At 35.5% G+C, this 20,250-nt stretch overlaps 2 protein-coding genes across 16 annotated transcripts in view; both read left to right on the forward strand.

Moving 5' to 3' along the window:
• Window positions 1-20,250, forward strand: part of LOC127796598 (scarecrow-like protein 14) — a 165,522-nt gene that overhangs the window by 89,598 nt on the left and 55,674 nt on the right. The window contains exons 3-4 of one of the 15 annotated variants that reach the window (XR_008022028.1): window positions 643-773; window positions 1,762-1,883. The exons of 11 other annotated variants lie outside the window; for them this stretch is intronic. Coding sequence is in view for 2 of the 4 variants with exons in the window: in XM_052328831.1 (XP_052184791.1) it covers window positions 1,883-3,922 (2,040 nt within the window). In the remaining 2 variants the exon portion in view is untranslated. Of the gene's footprint in view, window positions 1-642; window positions 4,161-20,250 lie in introns of those variants that run through there. 3 more of the 15 variants (XM_052328831.1, XM_052328832.1, XM_052328806.1) reach the window with 3 other exon arrangements.
• Window positions 7,988-14,719, forward strand: LOC127796605 (scarecrow-like protein 14). The gene is made up of 2 exons (XM_052328841.1): window positions 7,988-8,449; window positions 13,326-14,719. The coding sequence occupies exons 1-2, from the start codon at window positions 7,988-7,990 to the stop codon at window positions 13,896-13,898; spliced, it is 1,035 nt and encodes a 344-aa protein (XP_052184801.1). The 3' UTR covers window positions 13,899-14,719.

The following is a 20,250-nucleotide window of genomic DNA, read 5'->3' on the forward strand; positions in this document are numbered from 1 at the left end:
CAAAGAATAGTTATTTGGTGGTTATATTCAATGGCCACGATTATTCATAAAGGGATATTACTCTTTTAAGAATAGAAAAGTTATATTGATGATTATTTTAATTGTCATAAAATTACGTGAAAAGTATTAAGGATAGTTATAATTATGACTATTTCAAATAAGTTTTGGTTTTTTTTTTTTTTTTTTTAAAGTTTTGATCACCTTTTAACTATTCACTTCAAATATTTCAAATCAAATAAAGGTGTCTTCGAGTATTGCTGTGCTGTAGACTGAATAGATTTTGTTGTATTTTGGAGATAATTTATCAATAATTCTACAGCAATTCAAAGGGGGACAAATATCAGCTTTAAAGAAAGTGAGTTATTCAGGCCTCAAAAGTCTAGATTCTAACATTTTCTAAATGACTGTACCAACAGTAGTTATGTTCAAATAATTGTTCTTGATGGAATATGCGTGTGTGTTAAGAGTTTTGATTTTCTAGTTCACGTGTTTTTTTATGCATGTTATATTTGACTGGGTGGATGAGTTGACCAAGCCCTGCTCTCAGGAAATTGATAAGCTGCTTAGTGCTTGGCTTTCGTTTGGAAGAAAAGGTGAAATTACGATGAGAATTAATGCATTTTTGTGGATTTACCATTTCAGACATCTGTCGATGCATGGAGGCAATCAATAGAGAGTTATGACTGACCCATCGCCCACGAGCGCCGGCACTGGCAATGCTTTTGGACTGGTTCCACTTTCAATTTCCTCCATTCAAATGTACTACTTACGGGGTACGTCTGTCTGGTGAGTTTAATATAATATAATATAATATAATATTTAAAAAAGGTAATGCTCCTCCTACTTCCCCGCAGAAGAAATATATATAAAAGTCCTAAATATGATTCCAGTCAACCTCACCTATATATGATTAAACTTAGTTATGGCAAATCGTTATATGGCGACGGCTAGCGGACTTTTAATTAAGTCAAATGGGGTTGGCTTGACTTTTTTTATCTTTTATTTTTTACTATAATTAAATCAATGAAAAATTATAGTGATTCTCTCTGTCCACACTGGTGGTGGTTGAACAACTTCAACTTGAGGCATGGTGATTGGATTCATGTCCAAGAAGCCTCGTTTGTTTCAGATGAGTCTTCTCTTTCATATGGAGAACTTGTATCTTGACCGTTTGGGTTCCCAAATTCAAGTTTCACTTTTCCGGCAGCGTGCTTTTATTATATAGAGAGGGTTTATCCATTTCTTTTTTTATTATTATTATTTCTTAGTCACTAGGTGTCCATGTTATGCAACATCTTTCTTGGGTTCTGTTCCGTGTGATGAGGTATGTGTTCTTGCTTCTTTTTGCTTTGTTATATGTACCCAATCAGGGCGAATGGATCCCTTGAAGATTCTTGAGTTTCTCTATTCTTCAGATTGTTATCTTATTGTTCTTCTCCTTGGGAATGGTGAAATTGAGATGATATCACAAAAAAGATTCCTCAATTTCTCTGTTCCCAAATCAATTTCTCCGTTTATCTTGGTCTTCTGATCTCTCCTATCTTACACATTGTTGCTGATTTTAATATATGCGTCAAACTGTATCTAGGCTTTGTGTGGGCGAGGATTTCTTGGTTTATTCATATTATCTTCCTCTTGATTCTTGTTTGGTGATAAAGTTTTCTTTTCATCTATTAAAGACAGAAAACAGTTGCTATTTTGTATGTCATTAGACCACAGGTTTAGTTCTTGAAGTTGGATTTCCATCGAATTTCTTACCAGGAAGGTGCTCATGGGTAGTAAGTAGACATTTTCCACTTCTGAGGATGGCTGCGAATCAGAACATGAGTCTGCTTCAGCCTATTCAGATCCTAATTTGATTACAGGGTTTCAACTCGAAGATATGAACCGAGATCATAAATACATGAACCTTTACCCAACTTCAAATGGCCCAGACCCTACAATTCACTCCAAGTATTTGTCTGAGAGTTGTCGTGGGGATTCTGCTGAAACAAATTATTTTTGTGATTCTGTTCTCAAGTACATAAACCAGGTATTAATGGAAGACGATATGGAAGACAGGGCCGCCATAATTCAGGATTCCACACTTCGTGTTGCTGAGAAATGCTTCTATGAAATACTCAATGGAAGATATCCTTCCTCACCCAATCTGGTGAGGCCCCATGAGTTAAAAGGAATATGCCAATGTTGCTGTAGAAGCTCTGCTGATGCTAACAACCCAGCTGAGTATGGTGTCATTAGATCTCCTCATGTGCATAGTCCTTATGTTGACCGTGCATTTCAGACATTATCATTCTCCTCTACTAGCCTCTCCTATCATAATGTTGCTGATATTCTGAATGCACCTTCCGAAAGTCGTTCTGGTTGGCAATTCGACGGGGGATTAGAGAATGCAAGGAACATTTTACCGAGTGAAAATGGTGTAACTTTTAATTTTGAGAACAGATTAGCATCACGTGTTGCAAAGGACAAGGTTTGGCAAATGAAAGCCAAGCTGGAAAAGGATGAAGGGGACTGCCCACATAGTTTGCTGAGGGTAAGAAAAGATCTTCACCCGGCGAGGAGTGTCTTAGAGGAAGGGAGAAGTAACAAGCATTTGGCAGTTGATGTTGAAGAGTCTGTTTTACATGAGATGTTTGTTAAGGTATTGTCCTTTGGCGAGCCTGCATTACTCACTTCTGATGCTGACTTGCCAACTGAGGCAGGTGGAAAGTCGCAGCACTATCAGCGAGCAAAAGGATTTGATGACGAAATAACTTACACCACGACAGGAGCTAGGAAAAAGGAAGCAGTTAACATGAGGAAACTCCTAATCCAGTGTATGGAATCTGTGGCAGCCAATGATAAGATGAAGGCAACTGGACTGCTGAAGCAGATAAGGTTGCTTTCATCTCCTCAGGGTGATGTATCCCAAAGGTTGGCTCATTACTTTGCTCACGGTCTTGAGGCACGTTTGACTGGTTATAGGATCCCAGAACATAAACTCTTTGCTGTCAAGGGCTTAGTGGAATCCGATGTTTGGAAAGCTTACAAGTTGTATGTTTCCGCATTCCCTTTCATGGGGATGCAATATTTTGTTTCAACCCAAATGATAACAGAATTGGCTGAGAAAGTTACGAGTCTTCACATTATTAATTTTGGTATTAATCATGGTCTCCAATGGCCCCGACTTATTCGAAGTCTATCTAAAAGACCCGGTGGACCTCCCAAACTTCGCATCACGGCAATAGACCTCCCCCAAACTGGTTTCAAACCAGATGCCAGGGTTAAGGAAACAGGACGACGTTTAGCAACTTATTGTGAGAAGTTCAAGGTTCCATTCGAGTACAATGGCTTTGGACAAAATTGGGAAACTGTTAGTGTTGAGGATCTTAAGATTGAGAGGGGAGAGGTGCTTGTTGTGAACAGTTTGAACCAGTTGGAAGTCTTACTCGATGACATTATTGTTGGGCAAAGTCCAAGGGATGCTGTTTTAAACTTAATCAGGAGGATTGATCCAGATATTTTTATACATGGAGTAGTTAATGGCACCTATAATACCCCATTTTTTGTCTCACGGTTCCGCGAGGCTCTTTTCCATTTCTCTTCATGGTTTGATATGTTGGACGCTAATGTGCCACGCAATAATCAGGAAAGAATCTCCCTTGAGAGGGACATATGGGGGCAGGAAATTTTGAATATCGTAGCACGGGAAGGATTAGATAGGGTTGAAAGGCCAGAGACATACAAGCAGTGGGAGGTTCGGACAGTTAGAGCTGGATTTAAGCAGCTGCCTTTGAATATGGAGATCCTTAAGGAAGTAAGGGGTAAGATGGAATCCTCCTACCACAAGGACTTTTTCGTTGAAGAGGCCAACCAGTGGATTACATACGGGTGGAAAGGGCGAGCCTTATTTGCCATCGCGTCTTGGAAACCTGCCTAGTAACAAGTCTTGTGTACGGTGGGGGATGATGAAGTTTCCTGAAGCGGGTGGGGCTGGTGACGCCTTCCTCTTCTTCCCGTTTACGTTTGCGTCTCTTTTACAAGTTTGGCATGCTTGTCTTGTCTGTGGAAACTGTTTGTTTGTTAAATGAATAAATTCTCAAGCATCCTTGACAGGCTTTTAATTTTTTATGGCTTTTATGATTCAAATTAGAATTATCATAAGTAATCCATCATTATATATGCATACTTATCGCAAAGCCTTTAATTATTAAAGTAAAAAAAAGAAACATGCCATTTTTTATAATGTGAATAGGCTGGCAAAAGAGAAGAAATATATATAACTTCTGATCAAATCTTTATAAACACAGAAAACAAACTGGAACTTGTTACTGATTTTGTAAAGTTATTATTATAATCATTTATTTATTTATTCATAAACATTTACGAACACAATATACCCTTTGAATTGGTGGGCTCTGTTAATCCTTGAAGTTGAAGCATGATAATCCACCACCATCCAATGTCAACGGAAACTTCGTCATATTATTCTCTTTGAGAAACTAGAATAAAGAAGTGTACATTATCATTTAAGATGAGTTTCTTTCGTACAAACTATATGTCTGTTTCTTCATCTAGACCATTTGAGTCCAAATTCAACTTCTACTTTGACCTTATATGTTTTGGTTGACTACTCGAAGCTCCATCCAAACAATGAAATTGGCAAGTTTTAATCGACACTTGTTAATATGTTAAGTCTAAGGAAAATGGGTTTAATGATAATTTGAGAAATATTTGGCCTCGAGGAGAAATCGAGGAAAAATAAAATGTGAATTCACAAGTAAATAAACTCAAGTGTAATTTGTTAAAAAAATTTAAAATACATCAATTTTACTAAGTTAAATAGTCGAGTTTTAAGCATAAAATTTGATCAAACTAAATCAAATTAGGTCAAGTTCAATGTTAGACATCATTGAAGAGATGTAGAGGACAAAAGACAATGACAAGGTAGGCAATGAATGGAGGTGGTCTGACTATAAAAAGAGGTAGTTTAGGTTTGGCTAGAGACTATCGCAACAAGACTAGTGATGGGGAAAAGAGGAAGGATTCGATAATTTTTTAAAAAGTTTTTAAGTTTGTGAGGTATACTTTTATCCTAAAGTTTCTAATATTGTACATAAACTCGTTATTTTTTTATTTACTATGCGTATGCCCAAAATCTTATAATTTACATTTTAATATTCATAAATTTGGTTTTTTGGGCAGAAATTACATTATGTCATTGAAATTTATGCACGAATTTGATGTTTATGTTTATTGCATTAAAACTTATTTTTAATAACATACATACATACGTGGTCTTATCAATGTCATTATGACTCAATAGATAAAATAGGGAGATACAATATTATTAAAGGAACTTATCATTGTCATTCTAACTCAATAGATAAAATAGGGAGATACAATATTATTAAGGGAGCGATTGGCTTTTCACCCCAAATCAAACAACATAAGGTTAACTTCATTAGTAATAAATAAAAATTATCACCCTATTTATTATAAATGAGTATCAAATATGTATGTATATTGTATATTTGATCATATGCATAAAAAAATTATTTTTTAGGTGTCATTAGGTAGTTCATAACTTATTTTGACATATTTGAACATGTCATAGGCAATGTGCTCTGAGAGAGAGAAAGAGAAAATAGACAATAAAGGATAAACACATTTTTAGATTTTTTTTTTTATCTAGAATATTTTCTTATTGTTTCAAATTGTCTGTACATTGGAACACAAGATGCAAGAATTTGGATTATTAACATTTGATGGTTAATGTTCTGATATAGTTCTGAATAATTTTGGATTATTAACTTTTGGTGTTTAATTTTTTGATATAAATTTCACTAAGGTTCCATTTACACTCTATTTTGATAGAACTTTGATTAGTTAGATTAATTGCGATTAAATTGCTAATATGGGAATTCATAAATATTGTTGGTACAAATATAAAATTTAAAAAAATTACTCTTAAATTTTCAAGACAATAACAAGAGGAAGAGCAGGACTTCAAATTTTTAGTTGGTGGGCTTTGTTCAATAGAAGAGAGAAGTAAATGAGCCAATCCTTGAAGCATAGTGATTTATGGCAAATGAAACTTCTTATTAGAGATGCTGAATGGGTTGGGTAACTTATAACTCACTTAGCCTGACTTTGTTTATTACTGTAGCAAGTCAAACTTGACTAGCCAAATGTATAAGGTCAAGTTGAGGCCAACATTTTTGAACTCACTGTCATGCCCATCTAAGGCCTCAACTTGGCTCGGGTCCATGGGCCAGGCTCGTGGACTCATCCTGTTGTGTCCAACTGAATTTTAATTGTATAAAAATAAAATTATAAATAATTTAATTACGGTCTTGCCCGTCTAAGGCCTCAACTTGGCTAGGGTCTATGGGCCTGGCTCGTGGACTCAACCTGTTGTGTTCGATTGAATTTTAATTTTATAATAAAAATAAAATTATATATAATTTAATTTTGAATTTGAATAGTTGTTATTTTAATTTAATAAGTCTAATAAACATTACATAGAAGTGACAATTAATAAATTTTAAAGAATTTATTTTTCATATACAATTTTACACTTTTTTATAAAATAAAAAAAATTATATCTTATACGCATAATCACTTTAAAATATTTTAATATCTTAGATATTAATTAGATAAATATATTTTTTAAAATTAATTTAAAAATTCTATAGTACGGTGGCAGAATTAAATTTCGATGGGGATGTGGATGATGGGTGTACCAAGTTGCTGTTGACTATTGACCCTGTTATGAAAATAAAAATTAAAAACAAATCCTTTAAATGTATTAATAATATTATGATTATTGTATATATGTATAATTAATAAAATACGTCATTTTATAGAAAGATAAAAAGATTTACACAAGTATTCCGTTAGTGTTATGAAATAATACAACTTCTTCTAAATGAAAAACTTTATAAAATATTAAAATCTATATATACACAAAAGATAAGATAAATTGGGGCTCATCATTAATGATTCTTTAATTTATTTTTATTTATACTCAGTTTGTTTGTTTATAATTATTATTATTTAAAAACACAATATAACCTTTGAATTGGTGGGCTCCAATCTCCATCCATTCGTAACTGCATCTTCTCTTTTTCAACGAGTCTCTTCCTGACGGATTATGCCACTGCCTTCATCTTTGATCATTTCATTTGGGTTGCCAAGTTCAACTTCCACCTTGAAATGACAGGTCTTTGCCCAGAACTGAAAGCCCCACCCGGTAACCATATGGCAGGTCTTTGCCTGCTGAAATATAGATGGTTTTATCCATCCATTTGTCCTAACCATTTGGCATCCTTTGTTACAGAATGTCTTTTTTGGGTTATGTTTTGGGTGAGGTATGTGTTATTGCTTGTTCTGGTTTTGATTATATATATTGAAATCATAACGATTTTTGAGTTTCTCTGTTCTTCAGATTGATCTCTTATGTTCTTGTCTTTGGTTATGGTGAAATTGAAACAGGTATTACATAAAGATTCTTCTACTTCTTTGTTCTTGAGATTAATTTCTCTATTTATCTTGGCCTTCTGATCTCTTTTATATTATGCTTTGTTTCTCGAATTTTAATATGTGCATCACGATTTAATCTAATTTTTGTGTGCCCGAGGATTTCTTAATTTATTCATATTATCTTCCTCTTGATTCTTTTTCGGTGAACATTAGGGCTATTGTTTGGAGATAATAATTATATTTTCATCTATTATAAGACTAAGGGCAATTGCTATTATCATAGTTCCTTCTCTAGGTTAGGTGTTTTAATTTAGCTTATAGTTGCTATTTTGGATGTGATGTGAGCACAGGTTTAGTTCTTGAAGTCGGATTTCAGTCGAATTTCTGTACCGGGAAGGGGTCCATGGCTTTGTATAAGTGGGCATTTCCTGGCTCGAAGGATGGATGTGAATCATAACATGAATGCTCTGTTTAAGCCAATTCAGATCCTGATTTGATTACAGGATTTCGACTCATAAATATGAACCAAAATTCTGAATATGTGAATCTACCCCCGACTTCAAACGGTCCAGTCCCTGCAATTCACTCCACAGATTTGTTTGATTGCTATAATGGAGTTACTTCAGAAAAATATGGTCATTGTGACTCTGTTCTCAAGCACATAAACCAGGTGTTAATGGAAGATGACATGGAAGACGAGGCCTGCATGGTTGAGGACTCCACTCTTCATGCCGCTGAGGAATACTACTATAAAATACTTAATGAAAGACATCCTTCCTCGCCCAATCCGGGGATGCCTTGTGAAGAAAAACCTAGCCGTAGCAGCAGTTGTGGTGGCAGCTCTGCTGATGCTAACAACCCAGTTGAATCTGCTGTAGTTGGTCCTCCTTGTATGCATTGTACTTATGTTGACCATGCATTTCAGACTAATTCCCCGTCCTCCTCCTCCAGGAGCTTCTCCTCTCATAGCGTTGCTGATCTGGTGAGTGCACCTTCAGATGGTCAATCTAGTTGGCAATTCCATGTGGGTATAAAGAACATTATACCTAGTGAAACTGGCGTAACTTTTAATTTCGAGAACAGTAGATTAGCATCACCTATGGCAAAGGAAAAGCTTTGGCAAATGAAAGCCACGCTACAAAAGGATGAAGGGGACTGCCCAGATAGTTTGCCGAGGGGAAGAAAAACTCTTCACCGAAAGGAAAGTTCCTTAGACGAAGGGAGATGTAACAAGCATTTGGCAGTTGATGTTGAGGAGTCTGTTTTACATGAGATATTTGATAAGGCATTGTCCTTTGCGGAGCCTGCATTACACACTTCTTGTTATGTTACATGCCTCAGTAACTGTTTTTCATAATGGTTGAGAGTGTGCAACATGCTATAGCCAACTTGACCAAGTTTTTAGGAGTTTGTTATTAGTTGTTTATTTTTAGTCTAACAGTTATGAGAACATGGGCAACGTTGCAGTTTGTTTGCAGTTTGTTTGCTGAGTTTTCTATGTACTTAAAGTGTTTCTCAGTTAAATTAAAATTTTATGTGTCTTTCCAGTAACTTTGATTTTCTTTGTGAGTTAGGTATTTTTTGCCTACAAATTGGTATCAGAGCCTTCTTCTTGAGGGATTGTGAGTTTGAGGGAACACCACACACTCAAAAACTAAACCAACCCTGTTACACCCATTATGAATTCTGATTCACCTTTCACAGCCGCTGCTCCTCCTGTGTTTGAAGGTGTGAATTATCAGGTATGGGCAGTTAGAATGGAGGCATATCTTGAAGCTTGTGATCTCTGGGAAGCTGTAGAAGAGGACTATGTGGTTCCTCCTTTGCCTAACAACCCAACTCTTGCTCAAATCAAGAATCACAAGGAAAAAAGGCAAAGGAAATCAAAAGCAAAGGCATGTCTGTTTACAGCTGTATCATCAGCAATCTTTACCAGAATTATGACCTTGAAATCAGCAAAGGAGATCTGGGACTTTCTCAAGAAAGAGTATGAAGGCAATGAGAGAGTTAAAGGGATGCAAGTGCTGAATCTGATCAGGGAGTTTGAAATGCAAAGGATGAAGGAGTCAGATACTGTGAAGGAGTATTCGGACAGACTTCTCAGCATTGTGAATAGGGTAAGATTGCTTGGAACTGAATTTCCTGATTCTAGAATAGTTCAGAAAATTCTAGTTACTGTCCCAGAAAGATTTGAATCAACAATTTCCTCTCTGGAAAATACTAAAGACCTGTCAAGCATTACCTTGGCAGAATTATTGAATGCTTTACAGGCTCAAGAGCAAAGAAGACTCATGAGACAAGAAGATTCCATTGAGGGAGCTCTGCAGGCCAAGCTTGAAATTGGTCAAAGTAGCAAAGGGAAGAAAAAGACAGCAAAAGGCAACAACTGTGCTCAAACAAAAGGTACGGACAACAGCAGTAGCAATGGAGGTTATAATAAACAAAGTTACCCTCCTTGTCAACATTGTGGCAGAAGAAATCATCCTCATTATAAGTGTTGGAGGAGGCCGGATGTAAAATGCCATAAATGCAATCAGCTGGGTCATATTGCAAAGTTTTGCAAAAATAAAAACCAGCAGCAACAAGTTGAAGCACAGATTACAAGTCAAGAGGATGAGCAATTATTTGCAGCAACTTGTTTTGCTACCAGCAACTCAAGTGAGAGCTGGTTAATTGACAGTGGATGCACCAATCATATGACATACAATGAGGAATTATTCAAGGAGCTTGATAGAACTGCTGCCTCCAAAGTCAAAATTGGTAATGGAGAATTTATTGCTGTCAAAGGAAGAGGAACAGTTGCAATGGAAAGCAGTTCAGGTACTAAAATTATAACTGATGTTCTTTATGTACCTGAAATTACTCAAAACTTGTTGAGTGTTGGGCAGTTGCTTGAAAAGGGATATAAAGTTCTGTTTGAGGACAGATTATGTCTAATCAAAGATACAGCGGGACAAGACTTGTTCAAAGTGAAAATGAGGGGCAAAAGCTTCTCATTAGACTTGATGGAGGCTGAGCAAGCTGTCTTTCTTAGTTCAAACAACAGTGTAGAGCTTTGGCACAAGAGGATGGGACACTTCAATTCTAATGCGCTGCTGCTAATGAGGAAAATGGATCTTGTGCAAGGACTACCACCGCTGAATGAACTGTTAATGTCAAGCTGCAAGGTGTGTCAATATGGCAAGCAAACCAGGCTTCCTTTCTCACAAACAGCTTGGAGAGCAACAAAGAAGTTGCAGTTGATCCACACTGATCTCTGTGGACCTCAGTCAGAGCCATCATTAAAAGGAAGTAAATATTACATTGTCTTTATTGATGATCTAACCAGAATGTGTTGGATTTATTTTTTAAGATTTAAATCAGAGGTTGCAGAAGTTTTTTGGAGATTCAAAGCTTGGATTGAAAATCAAAGTGGCTGCAAAATTCAGATTTTGAGATCTGATAATGGGAAGGAGTATACATCAGCTCAGTTTAATCAGTTTTGTGAAAAAGCTGGAATTGAACACCAACTTACTACCCCTTACACTCCACAGCAAAATGGGGTGAGTGAAAGAAAGAATAGAACAATAATGGAGATGGTTCGATGTTTGCTACATGAGAAAGGACTTCCAAAAAACTTATGGGCAGAAGCTGCTAATACAGCAGTGTTTCTGCTGAATAGACTTCCTACAAAAGCTGTCAATGGGAAAACTCCATTTGAAGCATGGTATGGTTATAAACCTTCACTACAAAATTTAAAAATTTTTGGTTGTATCTGCTTTACTCATGTGCCTCAGGTGAGGAGAGATAAACTTGATAGGAGAGCAGAACCTGGTATTTTTATTGGTTATAGCAACATCTCTAAAGCTTACAGAATTTATCAACCTCAAACTGGTAAGATTCTAGTCAGCAGAGATGTTCATTTTGTGGAAGAGCAACAATGGTGTTGGGAAGGACAAGAAGTAAAGCAAATTTCTGAGCAAATTATTGACTTTCCATTGGAGCAAAGTGAACAAGTTGATGAACCACCTGTTAGAGGAACCAGGCTGCTCACTAATGTTTACCAGAGATGCAATGTTGCAGTGTTTGAACCAAAGGGATTTTGTGAAGCAAAAGAAGATCCAAAATGGGTAGCTGCAATGCAAGAGGAGCTGAAAATGATTAAAAAAAATCAGACCTGGAAGCTAGTTAAGAGGCCTCAACACAAAAATGTTATCGGAGTCAAATGGGTATTTAGAACCAAATTGAATGCAGATGGTTCTATCAACAAGCACAAGGCCAGACTTGTAGTGAAGGGGTTTGCTCAAGTGTTTGGAGTTGACTTCTCAGAAACATTCGCTCCTGTTGCACGACTTGACACCATCAGATTGCTCTTGGCATTGGCAGCTCTAAAAAGGTGGAAAGTGTTTCAGCTTGATGTAAAATCTGCCTTTCTTAATGGTTATTTACAAGAGGAGATATATGTTGAGCAACCTGAGGGATTTATAATGCAAGGGGAGGAAGACAAGGTTTATTTACTCAAGAAGGCCTTGTATGGATTAAAACAGGCTCCAAGAGCCTGGTATAGCAGAATTGATGAGCATTTGTTGAGTCTTGGTTTTGCAAAAAGTCTGAGTGAGTCAACTCTTTATGTTAAGCACTCTAATGCTGATACTCTGATTGTTTCTTTGTATGTGGATGATCTCTTAGTGACAGGAAGTAATGTCATGCTCATTGAGCAGTTCAAGCAGGAAATGATGAAAGTCTTTGAAATGACAGACCTAGGAGTAATGGCATATTTTCTTGGAATGGAGATTAGGCAAAATCAGCAAGGAATTTTCATTTGTCAAAGAAAATATGCTAAGGAGATTTTGAGGAAATTTCAAATGGAGGATTGCAAATCAATGAGTACTCCTATGAATCAAAAGGAGAGACTTCACAAGGAAGATGGTATAGACAAGGTTGATGAAGCTGTTTATAGGAGTCTCATAGGCTGTTTGATGTATCTCACTGCAACCAGACCAGACATACAACAAGCAGTGAGTGTATTGTCAAGATTTCTACATTGTGCCAGCGAGGAGCATTACAAGGCAGCCAAACGTGTGCTGAGATATGTCAAAGGGACTCTAGATTATGGAGTTTTGTTTAATCATGGTCAAGATTATCATTTCCATGGTTTTTCTGATAGTGACTGGGGTGGATCCATAGATGACATGAGAAGTACTTCAGGGTACTGTTTTACTCTTGGATCTGGTGTGTTTTCATGGAGCTCAAAGAAGCAAGAGATAGTTGCCCAGTCTACTGCTGAAGCTGAATTCATAGCTGCAACTGCAGCTGTAAACCAAGCACTGTGGCTAAGGAAAATCCTGGCAGACTTACATATGGAGCAGGAGGAGAGTACTAAAGTGTTTGTGGATAATCAAGCAGCAATTGCAATCTCAAATAATCCAGTTTTCCATGGTAAAACTAAACACTTCAATATCAAGCTATACTTTCTCAGAGAAGTACAGCAAAATGGTGAGGTGAGTCTGCAATATTGCAATACAACTGATCAATTAGCCGATATATTTACAAAGGCCCTCTCTAGGAGCAGATTTGAATTTCTAAGAGTAAAGTTGGGAGTGTGCAGCTACTGACGCAGGAGGAGTGTTATGTTACATGCCTCAGTAACTGTTTTTCATAATGGTTGAGAGTGTGCAACATGCTATAGCCAACTTGACCAAGTTTTTAGGAGTTTGTTATTAGTTGTTTATTTTTAGTCTAACAGTTATGAGAACATGGGCAACGTTGCAGTTTGTTTGCAGTTTGTTTGCTGAGTTTTCTATGTACTTAAAGTGTTTCTCAGTTAAATTAAAATTTTATGTGTCTTTCCAGTAACTTTGATTTTCTTTGTGAGTTAGGTATTTTTTGCCTACACTTCTGATGGTGACTTGCCAACTGAGGCAAGTGGGAAGTGGCAGCAATATGAGCGAGCAAAAGGATACTATGATAAAATCACCTACACTAAGAAAGGGGTTAGTAAAAGGAAAGCGGTTGAGATGAGGAAACTCCTAATACAATGTATGCAATCTGTGGCAGGCGGCAATGATCAGATGACAGCAACTAAACTACTGAAGCAAATAAGGTTGCGTTCATCCCCTCAGGGTGATGAATCAGAAAGGTTAGCCCACTACTTCGCTAATGGTCTTGAGGCACGCTTGATCAATTCTAAGATCCCAGAATATAGACCCTTTTATATGAAGGGCATAGTGGAATCTGATGTTTGGGAAGCTCTTAATTTGTACGTTTCAGCATTCCCTTTTGCGGGGATATCGTATTTCGTTGCAACCCAAATGTTAATGGAATTGGCCAAGAAAGCTTCTAGTCTTCACATTATTCATTTTGGTATTACATATGGTTCCCAAGGCCTCTACTTATTCAGTGTCTATCTAAAAGACCTGGTGGTCCTCCCAAGCTTCGCATCACGGCAATAGACCTTCCCCAAATTGGTTTCCGATTTGATGCAAGGGTTAAGGAGGCAGGTCGACGTTTAGCAACTTATTGTGAAAAATTCAAGGTTCCATTCGAGTATAATGGCTTTGATAAAGAATGGGAAACTGTTCGTGTTGAGGATCTCAGGATTCAGGAGGAGGAGATGCTTGTTGTGATCTGTTTGAACCGATCAAAGACTTGCTTGATGACACGATTATGGAGCACAGTCCAAGGGATACGTTTTTAAACTTAACTAGCAGGATTAATCCAGATATTTTTATACATGGAATAATTAATGGGACCTACAATTCTCCATTTTTTGTGTCACGGTTCCGTGAAGCTCTCTTCCATTTCTCTGCATGGTTTGATATGGTGGATGCTATTGTGCCGCGAGATAATCAGGATAGAATTGTGCTTGAGAGGGACATATGGGGGCAGGAAATTAAGAATATCATAGCATGTGAAGGGTTAGACAGGGTCGCAGGGCCAGAGACATACAAGCAGTGGGAGATTCGCACAATCAGAGCTGGGTTCAGGCAGCTGCCTTTGAATCAGGAGATCCTTAAAGAAGGGCGGGCTAAGGTCAAATCATCCTACCATAATAAAGACTTTCTTGTGGACGAGGTCAACCAGTGGATTGTTAATGGGTGGAAGGGGCGAGTTTTCTTTGCCATCTCATCTTGGAAACTTGCTTAGTTGGGTACCTATTGTACAGGTCTTAGTAACAAGCTTCTGCCTCTGCCTCTGTAGTGCTGGATGAACAATATAATTTTTTTTATTAGGATAAGCTAATCAAAAAAGTAGTTGCTTTATTTTGATTTCAGATCTCCCTTGTTTAAATTTGCTATGGATAACATCTGTTGTTAACTTGATCAGTAGGGATGCATTCTTCTTCTTGTTTATGTTGGTGTATATTCAGATTCATCGACTCATTTGATTGTGTCTTTTTCTTATCAATAAATTTTGCTGAAGCCTATAATAATTACTAATTTTCATAAAAAAATAATAAATTTATAAACGTGGGTGTGACAAGGAGGTTTTACAACAATAGGGTTGCCTATTGACCCCGCTAAGAGAATATAAAAAGGTAGAAGTAATTCTTTTTGTGTTAGAATTTTGTTTGGTATTGTAAAATGATATTTTGTAATATTTGTTCGTGACTTTGTAGTCAATACGAGTTCTTTAAAAATATGAGAAACTATTCATATAATAAAAAGATATCAGTTGATAATGTAGTAGGTAGAAGACTAAATTTGACTCCCTTTTCCACATGCCACCTAACCCGTAGTTATATAAGACCAATTTTTCTAATGAATCATAAGTCACATGGGAATTTTGATTTAAATTTCTGTTCATGTTTTGCTTCTCCCCATTCTTTTCTATTTACATTTTGCCAAAAAATAGTTGAAGAAATATTTCAAAATCAATGGTATTTTTTAAACTTTGAGAGACTTTTTGAATTTTAAAATTCATTCAATTAGTTTTTAAAAATTTTATATTATTCACTATATATTTTATACTCTTCCAATTTTGAGTTTTTAACTTAAACAGTTCTAAAATTTTATTTTTTATCAAATCAATCTATGAACTTTTCTAAAATGGTCATAATAACCCATACATAAAAGAACTAAGTTAATTAAGTTAAAATTATTTCTAACATTTATTTAATTAAGTTAAATTTAACACAAAATAAAAAATAAAATTCAAAATATCGATTATGGTGCAATAGAATACATAGATGATATATAGTTGGTTTCCTTCTCCCTTTTTAATCCATTCTGTCAACCAAAAATGATGATTGATTTGTTTTTTTAATATTTTGTATTGAATTCAACTTAATTTAACTCAATTAAATAAATATTAAAAATAATTTTAATTTAAATTAATTTAACTAACTTCATTTCCAACATGAGCTTTAGTATTTAGGGTTTAAGGGTTGTTGTGTCCTTTTTGAGAAAATATAAAAATTAATTTGAAAAAATAAAAATTTAAGGAGTGTTTGAGTCAAAAAATTAAATAAATCTTAAAATTAAAGAACTAAGAGTCTAAAATTAAAGTGATGTTTACAATAAATTGATATGCTAATTATGAAAATAGAATCAAATAATAATTGTAGATGCTACTACATGTACGGTAACATGTTATTTAAGAACCCCAATTGATTCCAACTTAAAACAATCAATTGGGGTTCTTAAGGCTGACTCCAACAACAATTTTTATCGTACTTCTTATTATATTCTAAATAATTGGCTTCTTATTCTGATTTTATTTCAAAAATTATATTTACTCTAATTTTACCCAATGAGATCGGAATCCGTAATCATGTTGTATAAAAGATACCATGATTTTGTGTGCCTTTTACATAATGCATAATTTGTTTCACAACTTGTAGGTGAATATGACTTGGCTTTTCCATAAATCGACTAACAAAACCAACCCCAAATGTAATGTCCAGTCTACTAAAAGTCAAATACCGTAGACAACCTACTAAACTTAAAAAATAAGTTGGATTTATAAACTCAATGTTTGAAACAACATCCACTTGCAATCTTGCTTCAATTACATGATTCCATCTTAAATCGTTTCAAGATATCTACTGCAGACTTTTTTTATGAAAGAAATATTTCATCTCCTATTTGTACAATTTCAAGACCAAGAAAGTAGGACATCAATCCCATGTCAGACATTTCAAAATTGCAATTCATATACTTTTTGAATTCTTCAACCATGCAAGGGTTATTTTTGTAAATATCAAATTGTCTACATACAATCATATGATAAGCATATCACCTGTTGTATTTGATTTAATATATGATGTAGGTTCAAAGGGACACTTGAAAAAATCATTTTCTTGGAAATATAAATCTATACGAGTGTACCATGCCCGCGGAGCCTATTTTAACCCTTATAGAGCTTTCTTTAACTTGAGAACTTTATCTTCATGCCCCATTTTTTACATAACCTTCTAGTTGATCAATGTAAACTTCTTCGTTGGGAATTTTGTTCAAGAATGCAAATTAGACATCCATTTGGTGTATTGTCCATTTCTTTTGAGTTGCTAACATGATCACCATGCGAATCATATCAACACGTGCTACAGGTGCAAAAACTCTGTAGTAATCAATACTTGGTTTTTGTTTGTAACATTTTACGACTAACTGAGCCTTCAGCTTGTCCACTTAACCATCAGACTTATACTTTATTTTATACACTCATTTGATGCCAATGGTTTCTTTCCTTCGAGTAAAGTAGTCAACTCTCAAGTATCGTTCTTTTCTATGGATTGTATTTCTGTGTCCATAGCCCCGTAATCATTCACCATCTTGTGATGTTTCTTCGATCACAATCGCAAACAAAGCAAAATTTACAAGTTCCTCATCAGCTACATCATTATCATCGATTATGACATAATCATGCAATGTGCAGGTAGCACACAAAGACGTGTAGAATGACAAGTACTACTTGAAATCTCCACCGGCATAATGTGTTGCGACTCTTCACTGGCTGATTCATCATTAAAAAAAATACCAACTTGTGAGCTTTCTATATTTTGCCAATCCCAAGCTTCGACTTCACTGAATTCAACATCCAGTGCTGTACCTGAGATTTAGGGGTCCTGAGGCGAAATGTAAAAATAGGCCCCCGAATCATAGAGTACATTTAAAAATGAGCCACCGGAGACCGACCACGAGGGCGAGCGACCGCTGACGCCGACCGAGCAGGCGCAGCAAGAGGCGAGAAAGCGAGAGCGAAGGGAGATGATCTGACGGACTGACGGAACAGCGAAAGCCAAAAGGAGAGAGAGGCAGCGAAAAGTGAGAGCGAGGGCGAGCCACCGACCGACGACAAAGTCGAGACGCGAGGCGAGGATGAGGATGACGGACGGAGGGACTTACAGAGCGACTGAGCGAGAGAGGGCAGCGAAAGCGAGAACGACAGGGGAGAATGCGAAGCTTCGAGGGGGAGAGAAATAAAAAGTTAAAAATATTAAGACTATTTTTTCTCAGAAAGATTATCATTATTTCCTTATAATTCAAAGAGAAAGTTATCTCATATTATTATTTTTTTGTAATAAATTCTTCTATCATTGTCCATGATTTTTACCCTAATTTGTAAAATTTGTGCTTGATTTTTTTCTTTATTATTATTTTTTTCAAATTATTAACTAGAACCTTACTCTAATCCATTGTTATTTTTACATTTATTTTCACAAAATTTCAAAATTATCAGCAAGCAAACAAAATGAGAATAAACAAAGCAAATCAGCTTCAACAATCCATTGACATGGCTATAGAGAATTTTGGAAGGAGTACAGCAATGCACAAAATTTCTCTCATTTGGGGCTGGGCGGCTGAGCCCTTACCCATAAAGGGGGTTTCAATTTATGGGCCCCAAATGCATTATTTTTCATGAGTCCTGAGGCAGCTGCCTCACGGGTCTCATGGAAGGTCCGGCTCTGTCAACATCCCTACTAATGATGACTTCATTTGTGCACGGAGTAAACAATTTATAACCGGTTTGCTCACTATAACTAATAAAAATACATTTTATACTTTTATCGTCAGATTTCTTTCTTTTTTCAACTGATATATAAGCATATGTCACACACCAAAAAACTCGAAGATCCTCAACGTTCGGCTTATGACCACTCCAAGCTTCATCAAGTGTCTTATCAAGAAGACTTTTTTGTCGGACACCTGTTGAGAAAATAAATAGCTCAAGATACTACTTCAACCAAAAAAACTTTAGGTAAATTTTAATCATTCAACATGTTGCACGCCATTTTGACAATTGTTTTGTTTTTCCTTTCTGCCGTAGAGAATAGCTAGATGTGAGCTGATGCTTAATCCCATGACTTTTGCAAAAATTTGAAAAATGTTATATGTGTACTCTCATTCTCTATTTGTTCGAAGAAAATTTAAACTCAACCCACTCTGCTTTTCCACATAGACCTTGAAATTTTTAAATACACCAAAAACTTCAAACTTATGTTTCAAAAAATATACCCAAGTTTTTCTACTGTAATCGCCAATGAAAGTAAGAAAATAACAATTTCCCCCACGTGACTGAGCCTCTATTGGTCCACAAATATTCGAATGCACAAGCTGTAACTATTGTTTTTCTCTAACCGACTTCCCCATTGGAAAAGATTCCCTATGTTGCTTGCCGAGAACACAACCTTCACACAGATGGCTAGGATTTTATAACAAAGGTTACCCAACAACCATTTCCTTCTTTGTCAATACCCTTAAACCATTAAAATTTAGATAACCAAAACGCAAGTGCCAAAGCCAATTTTTATCCATAACAACAACACTAAGGTGATGTTTTCTTTGTGTTTTATTTTTGAGTTTTGAGTTTTGTGTTTTGAGATTTCTGAAAACGCATTCTCTTTGTCATTCTGAGAAATTGTTTCTCAAAAATGAAAACTGAAAAAACACGTTTACTTTGAAATTTTGAGAAAAATTATTTTATTTATAAAATAATTTTATTTAAATTAAAATAATTTAATGCTAGTATACTATTAAATACATTTTGAAATATTGTAATATTTTTTTTCCATTACAACAAAAAAATACAATTAAGAAATAAAACAACTTTGGTAAAAAATAGTAAATGGAGAAATAAAAATTAAAAATTAACTCAATGAAAATGGAAAAATATGATTGTTCATGATAAATAATATTACATTAAATAGTTTAATAACAAATGGATTACAATTACAAGTTTAAATAGTCATGATAGAAATCAAAATAGCTCGGACACTAAACATTAAAATAAGTCTACATAATCATGTGCGACTCCTTGAAAAGTGATTCCACATTTGTGTAGCAATTTGATCCCTAACTTGTCACATTTGAGCTATTTGACTAGCATCAAATTGTATGGCTTCTTAATCTTGACTTGACTCCGACATATCTTGAAATATTATATTCTCTGATGAAAACTCAGCGAACAAGCTATCTAAAGTGTGCTTCTGGCGAATATAATTATATATTGCACAACATGCAGTAGGGATTTATCTTTGCCTACTAAGTAAATAATTGGTAATTAATTTTAAAATAGGAAATATTGCCTTTAAAACTCTAATGCAATGTTCAATAATGTTATGACACGAGGAATGTCTATAGTTGAACAGTTCTTCCTTTCCACGCGATCTTTCTCGTCCAAGATAATCTTGTAGATGATATCTTCGTCCTCGATAAGGGGCAAGAAAACCAGACATATTTGGATAACCAGAATCAACAAGGTAAAATTGATCTGCAAAAAAAAAAAATACCAGAATACCCAAATACTATAAAAATATTTGACAAATTATTTGAAATATTTTAATATATCTCCACGTGGCATTGG

Source organism: Diospyros lotus, chromosome 3 (genome assembly GCF_014633365.1).
Source record: "Diospyros lotus cultivar Yz01 chromosome 3, ASM1463336v1, whole genome shotgun sequence".
Classification (NCBI taxonomy): Eukaryota; Viridiplantae; Streptophyta; class Magnoliopsida; order Ericales; family Ebenaceae; genus Diospyros; species Diospyros lotus.

Excerpts from the sequence above, each read along its gene's own strand:
- LOC127796605 (XM_052328841.1), top strand. The coding sequence starts at position 7,988 with ATGAACCAAAATTCTGAATATGTGAATCTACCCCCGACTTCAAACGGT. Across the intron at positions 8,450-13,325 it reads CTCATAGCGTTGCTGATCTG|GTATTTTTTGCCTACACTTC; the intron begins GTGAGTGCACCT and ends TTTGTGAGTTAG.